Genomic DNA, 8,912 nt, shown 5'->3' with positions numbered 1-8,912 from the left:
CCTGGAATTCACTCTGTAGACCAGGCTGGCTTCAAACTCCGAAATCTGCCTGCCTCTGCCTCCCAAGTGCGGAGATTAAAGGCATGTGCCACCACTGCCTGGCAAAATTCATTATAAAAAAAAAAAAACTTAGATCAGTCTTAGTATATCATTTTTGGAATCTAGGTCAATATTACAAAAGAAGTTTCCCTTAACAACAGGGAAAATAGAGTCTTTGCTAACAAACACAAAGTTGATTGGCTTATTTTGAAACCACACAAAAAATATCAACTCACAGTTTATGAAATTTCTTGATGTAGGAGCTGAAACTTTAAAATTTCTATAAGAAAATATAGCAAAGCAATTCAGAATCGAGGTATAGGCAACCCCTCTCTAACTAGGACCCAGATTCTTAGGAAATAATAATTTAAAAAAATGGGCAAGTGGGGTTGATTAGGAACGTACAGGAGGGGGTCCTTTGTAGAATGTAGACTTAGCCTACAGAGAAAGGGAGAGATTGTCAACGGTGTATCAAACATGGAACTAATACGCTGAGTGCACCAGAAACTCAAGGATTTAAACATGAATAACCCAATTATTACATGAGCAATTACTATGAGCAGTTATTTGTTAAATGACATAAACAACATATAGATGAGCAATTTCAATACAATAAGCCAACATGGAAATGCATATCAAGTTTATATTGATTTTCCACTTCCCCTCATTCAGAATGTGTATATCACTGGTGAGCTTGAAATTTCTGCTGAACTATGTGCAATAGTATGAAGGTTAAATACTAAAACCAGCTGATCTGGCTATAATCCTTTTGGATAAATACTCAGAGCAGCAAAGAAAGCATAGAACAGTGACATCTGCAAGGCCATGTTTCTTGTAACACTATTCCTAATGGATAGAACTAGAGAACTTCAAATAAAGCAAAATAAACTCAGAAAGGTAAGTGTCACATGTATTCTCATATATGGATTCTTTAACAAACATGGAGCAATAAGTAGAGGTACTACTAGAGAATTGTTATAAGAAGAGTGGAAGGAGATGAGGAATAAATGTAGAGATATGAGCTATTAGAGTAATAAATATGATCCCATGTTAAAATATCAATGAAATTCACTATTTTGTACAATTTTTATAGACTCAAATATTGTATTTATATATTAAAAACTTAATGTTACACATTCAGTGAAAAAAAGTATGTACTATTATTTTTAATATGATAAATTTATCTAGCATTCCACTTACATTTGTTAGCTAAGTTTTTATTCCCCTATTATTCTTTTCTGCTCCCTAAAGCACAAAGGTGAGCATGACAATCACATGGAATAGTTTTTTTATAGTCACAAAGACAAAGCGCTCCCCACTCACTGCTTGGATATAAAGATGCCGTCCTGTGAAATTTGTAAGTAAAAGCTTGAAGAACAATGTGAGTTCTGGGAAGGAATTCTGGACTATGGATCTCATTGAGTAGATGTGATCAAGCTTTGGGTAGGTATCTCTGCTCTTGTGAAATAACATTGGCAAATAACAGTAATTCTCTAACAGATAATTTTTTTAATAAGAAAATCACCCTTTTGAGGTGTCTCTCTGAGAAAAGGAACTATACTGTAACAGCTCCTTCACTCTCACATCTCTCAGTCTGGAGATGAGATGACTTCTCTGTCAAGAGTATGCGCCACGCATGAAGGAGACACAGAAGTTTATCTACTATATCAGTGGTGAGAGCAAAGAGCAAGTAGCCATCTCTCTTTGTGGAGTGTGTGCAGAAGCAGGGGTTTGAAGTGGTTTATATGACTGAGCCTATCAAGTACTGCATGTCGAAGCTGAAGGGAGAAAGGGGACCTGAAACACAGAGTTCGAGAACAAAAGGACATGAAGCCAAGTTGAAGGTTTTTAATGAAGGCTTGCCGCTTTATTTTGGGGGTTTAGCATTTATATGTAAGAAAGTGAAATTGGATCTCTAGGTTATAATGACATTTGCATGACATAAACAATGTGGGAGGAGTCAGAAAAAAGTCAAGGGGATGTCAAAGAAAAAGCTGGACTGCCGGGCATGTCAGCTCTGGAGAGTGGCGGTCAACAGCAGATGCCCTCAGGAGGTCAGTTTGTTTTCATTCAACAATGTCCTCAGCCAGCAGACGTGTCAGCCACCAGGTGTACTTTCCTCCAGAATCCTCGAAGGCGAAACTCAGGGCAGTGGGCCTTTGTCCTAGACACAACAGACTTGAGCTGACAGTCTCTGGTTGTAAGCTCTAATGTCGCAGGAGGGAGACCCCCAACAGAAAGAGCCTGGTCTCTGTGACTAAAGAGGATGAGAAAGAGACGAAAATGGAGATGAGCAAGCTCAGGACTTAGAATCTCTGCAAGTTCATGAAGGAAATCTTAGACAAGAAGGTTGTAAAAGTGATAATCTCCAATAGGCTTGTGTCTTTACCCTGCTGCATTGTGACAAGTACTTACAGCTGGACATACAACATGGGGAAGATCATGAAGGCCCTGGCACTGAGAGACAATTCTGGGCTACATAATGGTAAAACAAAAACAAAATCAAAACCACAAACAAACAAACAAAACACTCAGAGATTCATCCATTGTGGAGACTCAATTTTAATATGAAGATATTCATTGTCTTTGTGTTGGAATATGTTGGGGAAAATATTAAAAAAGATCACCCTTCAATCTCTCCTGCCCCACTGGACCATGTTCCTGCTCTAGGACTGGTACTGGCCAGCCTCAACACTATGTTCCGGCAGGGCCCTGCTATTCTCTCCCAGGTTGCAAGATCATCTCGCTTACATGCAACACCACACACGCCCCACAATCAGTCATCTAGTGCCTAGTCACCCGGTAGAAACATGACTCTTAAGGCTTAATTATCCAATCAGGTTTATATATCAATAAGATTACAATTTACAAGATGCAATAATTTGAGAGCCAAATGACAAAGATAATGCTTTAACCCAATTATTCTAACCTTGTGAAAACCTTAGCTACTTGTGGCTGTTTAAAACTATGCTGGGTCTGGATCATATTCCTGTTTGTCTGCCTCCATTTTGACTTTTTCCTAGCTTTCCCTGACCTCCGACCTGTCTCACTCCTAAACTTCTAGCTCTGCCTCTCTATTACTGTCCGATCACAGGTCTGTCACTGCCCTGATGTGATTGGATGGAGAAAATGCTGCAATAGGTATCATTGTGAACAGTGTGTGAAAATAAAAGTGGCGAAACAATGACTGGTACTACTTGAACCATACCACAGAAGCATCTCATGCTTGACACTGCCTTGAGGTCTAGAAAATAAGGGTCTAGGAAACCCAGAGACCTAGTGTAGAACTAAAGACAAGTGGCAAAAACCAAACCAAACCAACCCAAACCAAACTGAACCAAATTAAACCAAACCAAACCAAACCAAAAATAGTTAAAATATAAAGCAAATAAATGAAAGTCAATAAAATGAATCCTAATCCTACTCTTCTTTACTTACCAACTGGGGCCTAGGATAATCATCGTCAGAGAAACTTTATCCAGCAACTGATAGGCACAGATGCCAAGACCCACTGACAAACTTTAGATAGAGCTCTGGGAATCCCACAGAAGAGTGGGAAGAAGAATCAGAAGATCCAGAGGGTTCAAGGTCACCACAAGAACACAGCATACGGAATCAACTAACCAAGGTTCATAGGAACTCAGACTGAACCAACCACCAGGGAGCCTGTTTATATTTGAACTAGATCATCCCTATATATATATATTATGGCTGTGTAACTTGGTAGTCTTGTGAGACTTCACTTTTGCTTGCTTTTCCTACTACTGGGTTGCTTGTTCCAGCCTTGATAATGAGGTATTACCTGGTCTTCTTGGAACTTTTTATACCACGTTTGGTTGATATCCCTGAGAGTTCTACTCTTTTCTAAAGGGGAACAGAGGAGGGAATCTGGGGGAGAGGCTGGAGGGGCCGTGACTTGGAGGAACGGAGGGGAAACTGCAGTTTGGATTTAATATAAAAGGAAAAAAAAGAAAAAAATATAAATAGATGTGAAAAGAAGAACTGTCTTTTGAAAACATGTACATGGGATTAATACTGTGAAGAGTTAATAGTTAATACTGTTACTAGATGTAAGAACTCAGTAACAATTATACCACTTGATAGTTTGAGGCAGGATGATCATGTGTTGTACCTAGTAACCATTTGTGTAGTAAGACCCAACAAAATAGCCCTCAGAGACCCAACAAAGATGGACTCATCTCAGAGTATAGAGCAAGAAAACTGTGTTTTAATAAATTAGTTCATACAGTACTGAAAAACCAGTTTTTAAATTAAAACTGAATTTAAGTGTGTTTAATTGATTAATATTAAACCAATAATGTTTGTCCACATAAAATTAAAATTAAAACATCAACTTATTAAGCACATCAGTTATTTTCAACTTATCTTCATCTATATTAATCTAAAGCAAATCACTGATAGGACTTCTAGACGGGTTCATTTTCTTATCAATCTATTACTACCCTACCACCATTTTGTACGAGTGGTAATGCTGCCTTGAGGAAAGAATTTCAAGAAAAGATGAACCGCAGAGTTCAAAGTACACACCTTAATTTTGTATAGGTAACTATAGACTATTATGAATTCTTTTTCCTTTTTTTTGTTTTGTTTTGTTTTTCGAGACAGGGTTTCTCTGTGTAGTCCTGGCTGTCGTGGAACCACTCTGTAGACAAGGCTGGCCTGGAGCTCAGAAATTCACCTGCCTCTGCCTCCGCCTCCCAAGTACTGGGATTAAAGGCCTGCGCCACCACTGCCAGTGATGAGTACCATTTTCAATTCTTACCTTCTTTCTAAAACTAAGAACAAGGTTGAGAGAGTCACTATAATTGACTTTCATCTGCCATCTACCTGTGTAGTATTGATCCAGCTCTACTGTGTTGTGTCAAAGACCGTCAGCTACCCTTTCCTGTCTTATTTTCTTCTCTAACAATGCAGTTTCTAAAAAAATCACCCTGCACAATAGCAATTGAAAAGCATCGTGAAGCGCACAAGAAGTTACCATTCATTATTTCAAGTTTTTTTTTTTTTTCATTTTCACAAGGTATTTTATTCTAGTTTAACCAATGCCCAAACATTCTCATGTAAGGGTGTAGTGAGTGGCCTCTACTGAAAAAACCACTTCTGCACTCGTTTTGGAAGAGAGAGTACAGATGGTCCTGGGTCTTGGGATGATCCAGATAGAGTTGAGTCACTCTCTGAACTCTGAGTTTTTTCTTGGGCCCGTTCCTTCTTCTCTTGTTTTTGTTTCTTTTTAGCATTCTGCCGGTAGTAAAAGACCAATATGGTGCGTTTTCTTCCTTTCTTCTTGGCTTCCGAGTTCTCTTCAAGCAAAGATTGAACTGTGTTCATTATTTTTGGCAACTTCTTGCGTGCGGTACCTTTTGCGGGATCACCAAGCCTTTGTTTGCGGCTTCTGGTCCTTCCTTCTCCTGCATTTGAGCTTCCAGATGACTCTTCATTGGAGCAGGCTTCAGAGTTCGTGCCTGAACTAGATTCGTCTGAATCCTCAGTTGTGTCCTCCATGTTATAGCTGTACTGGCTATAGTTAACTATGGGATGCCACATATATGTCAATAAGAACAATGAGAGCCACGCCCTTGAGCTTTGATTGGCTAACAAAATATTCCTCCAGCCAATGGTATGTCTAAGGCCGCTTGGATGTCACAAAGGCACCTCTCCTACAACTTCCATGAAGTTGGGAGGGGAGAAATACCAGAAGAAGAGTTTAAACCATTTAGAGTAAGGTATCTTATATAACTCACTCAAAATGATATTTTATTATATACTTTAATAAAAAAAATAGATTCTTTTCTTATATAAGACCTGATATAGTTTCTCCTCTCTCCACTCGCCTCAGTTCCTCTACAACTCCCCTTTTCTCTGGAACCACCACCATTCTGTATCTCATTAGAAAATATTATGTTTCTAAGAGTCAATAACTGAAAATGATAAAAAGTATAATTAGATGAAGCAAACTATCATATTGAAGTTGGAATTGACAACCAAGAGGAGTAAAAGAGTCCAAGGTCAGGCACAAGAGTCAGAAACACACTTGTTCTAAGTGCTAAAAGTTCTCTAAAAGTACTGAGCTAATAGCTAAGATGTATTTGCCTGTATTTTAATATCTTTTCATCTGTATTCATGATGGTCTGTTGCAAGTTGGTCTGTAGTTCTCTTTCTTTTAAGAGTAGTTATGGGACTGGGTATCGGGTAACTGTGGCTTCAGAAAATGAACTGGAGAAAATGTTTCTTCTGTTTCTATTCTCTGGAATAATTTGATAAGTATTGATATTAAATCTTTAAAAGTCTGGTATAATTCTGCATTAAAGCCACACATAGTCTTGTTGGAATGGGGGGGGGGGGAGAGTTAAGGACTGCATTTCACTAGGAGTTAGGGGGTATAGGTCTATTTAAATTGTTTATATCATCTTGATTTAACTTTGATAAGTGCTACTGAGAAAATTATTTCTTTTAGATTTTCCAGGTTGGTGGTGAACAGATATTTAAAGTATGTTCTTTTCCTTCCCTGGTTTTCCTTGCTGCCTGGTATGTGCCCCTTTTTGTTAACTTAGACATTTTGTTTTTATTATTTAAACCAACTTTAAAATTTGAATATATTTTAATCATAAATTTACTCTCTGCAATGTCCTTTCAACTAATATCCCTACCCACCCTACTGTAAGTTTCTTCTAAAGAAACAGAGGAAAACACAATACTACTACAACCATCACTTACTCTAAACCAGAAAAAATATACTACCTCATAAGAAAGAAACCACACCACCTAGGCATCCATTCCATCCACAGACACCAAATCACCCACTATTTCTGATGTCATGAAGAGCTTACTGTCAGGAGCCTGGTATGGATGTTCCCTAAGAGGTTCTACTAGTAGAACAATTGTTCAGTACCTGAACAATATAGAGATGCTCACAGTCAACCATCAGACCTATCCGGAGTCCCCAGTGGAAGAGTTAGGGGAAGAACTAAAGGAAATGAAGGGGATTGCAACCCCATAGGGAGAACATTATCAACAAACTGAACCACCCAGAGCTTTCAGGGAATAAATCATCAAACAAAGAGTATACAAGGAGGAGGCTATTGCTCCAGATACATGTGTAGCAGAGGATGGCCTTATCTGACTGATATCAATGGAAGGGGAGGCCCTTCGTCCTGTGGAGGCTTGATGTTCCAGTGTAAGGGGATGCTAGAACAGTGAGGGAGGAGTGGGTGAGTGGTGGAGGAACACACTTATAGAAGAAAAGAAGAGGGAGAGAGGTGAAACGGGATGGGGGTTTGTGGAGGGGTAACCTGGAAGAAGGATATTATTTGAAATGTAGACAAATGAAATAATAAAAAAACTGTAAACAAGTAAAGACACAGACAAAATTATTAGGTCCAGATATGTTAACTCTTCCTGAATCTCAGACCTGCCTTGGAGTGGTGGATATACGAAGTATCATTCCATTGGGAAAAATGGATTTTTCTTCTATCAGCAGGTATGAGAGTTAAGTTGTTAAACCTTTCCATAGTGACCAGGTGTGTGTGTGTGTGTGTGTGTGTGTGTGTGTATGTGTGTGTGTATATTCAAATCTAAGTTGGACAAGACACAACAATAGAAAGAAAGTGTCCAAGAACAGGTACAAGAGTCAGAGACATACTTTGGAATCCTGTAAAATTACTAAATTGAACAGTATAATATATAGTCAGAGGAGCTGGTAAAGGCCGGGGCAGGCCTTGCTCATGATGCCTCACTCTTTGTGACATCGTATGAGCCACACTTATGTTGATTTTGAGGCTTTATTTTCTTAATGTCCTCCATCCCCTTCTGGCTCTTACACTACGTGTGTTCCTCTTCTGCAGCGTTTCCTAAACTCTGAAGAGAGGGATTTGATGGACATCCTATTTACAATTGTCTATGTAATGTTTGGTTGTGGGTCTGTATATTTCTTCCCATCTTCTGCAGGAGGAAACCTCTCTGATTGTGGCTGAACAAGGCACAGATCTGAGTATAACCCTCCCTGCCCTCCCCCAATTACAAGTTATGGCTTAGGGCCTGGGGATTTTGTGTTAGTGTTATTGTACTTGATTTGCACTGAGATAGATCCCCAGCAACATAAAAGAGATTCTGAAGGAAAGAAAAGTGGGTGAGAAACAGGAAACGCCTCCTAAAATGGAAAATGAAATAATCATGAATAAATTTGACAACACCTCCCCTTTCTTACATAAAACCTGAATGGAAAGGTAAAACAGTGAATAACATTTCAATTTATTGAGTAATATAATCTACTTTGGAAGAAATGAAGATTTCTTCAATAAAGCATATTACATAAGTGAAAAATGGATGTAATAGTCTGTCTATGCTAAAAATGGCAAGTTCAACAGACAATACATGTCTTAAGAGAGGGAAAGGTAAGTGACATTTTTGGGAATGATGTATTAGAGTTAAATAATCATATTTTTATATAAATGAAAACCAATAAATCAATTGGAATGTAAAAACTCCAAATAAATCAGACAATTTAGTTAAATGTTCTTAAAATGTAGTTTGGTACAAAACACTGAACAAGTATTTAATCTCATTATCTATTAGAATAAGAATAGTTTAAAAGACACTGTGAGAGAACTCTGCATACCCACTATTTATATTTATTTTTAATTATTCACTTTAGGTCCCTACCCCATCTCTCTGGCCCACTTCCACAGCACTCCCTCCCCCTCCCCTTCTCCTATGAACTCTTGTGGATTCTCTTGCATATCCACCCACCCAACCTGGCACATCAAGTCTCTGTAAGGCAAGGTTCATCTTCTCCCTCTGAGGCCATGTAAGACAGCCCAGCTAGAAGGACATAGACCACGGACAAACAACAGCTT

General features: G+C 38.6%; 1 protein-coding gene and 2 long non-coding RNA genes across 4 annotated transcripts in view; 1 reads left to right on the top strand and 2 right to left on the bottom strand.

Annotated features, from left to right (window-relative positions):
* Positions 1-1,877: 1,877 nt before the first annotated feature.
* LOC116079897 overlaps positions 1,878-8,912 on the bottom strand; it is a 57,425-nt gene continuing 50,390 nt past the window's right edge. For both annotated transcript variants that reach the window (XR_004114193.1, XR_004114194.1), the window contains one exon: positions 1,878-2,296. This is a non-coding gene — a long non-coding RNA (uncharacterized LOC116079897). The remainder of the gene's footprint in view (positions 2,297-8,912) is intronic.
* LOC116079896 lies at positions 5,041-5,588 on the bottom strand. The gene has a single exon (XM_031356043.1). It carries the CDS (start codon positions 5,560-5,562, stop codon positions 5,143-5,145), a length of 420 nt encoding a protein of 139 aa, XP_031211903.1. The 5' UTR covers positions 5,563-5,588; the 3' UTR covers positions 5,041-5,142.
* LOC116079898 overlaps positions 6,445-8,912 on the top strand; it is a 66,031-nt gene continuing 63,563 nt past the window's right edge. The window contains exon 1 of the long non-coding RNA XR_004114197.1: positions 6,445-6,585. This is a non-coding gene — a long non-coding RNA (uncharacterized LOC116079898). The remainder of the gene's footprint in view (positions 6,586-8,912) is intronic.

The sequence above is a fragment of the Mastomys coucha genome, unplaced genomic scaffold (genome assembly GCF_008632895.1).
Source record: "Mastomys coucha isolate ucsf_1 unplaced genomic scaffold, UCSF_Mcou_1 pScaffold6, whole genome shotgun sequence".
Taxonomy (NCBI): Eukaryota; Metazoa; Chordata; class Mammalia; order Rodentia; family Muridae; genus Mastomys; species Mastomys coucha.
This window is presented reverse-complemented; position numbering and strand designations above follow the sequence as displayed.

Bases quoted from the DNA above. Each gene is read 5' to 3' on its own strand.
- LOC116079896 (XM_031356043.1), bottom strand. From the start codon at position 5,562: ATGGAGGACACAACTGAGGATTCAGACGAATCTAGTTCAGGCACGAAC.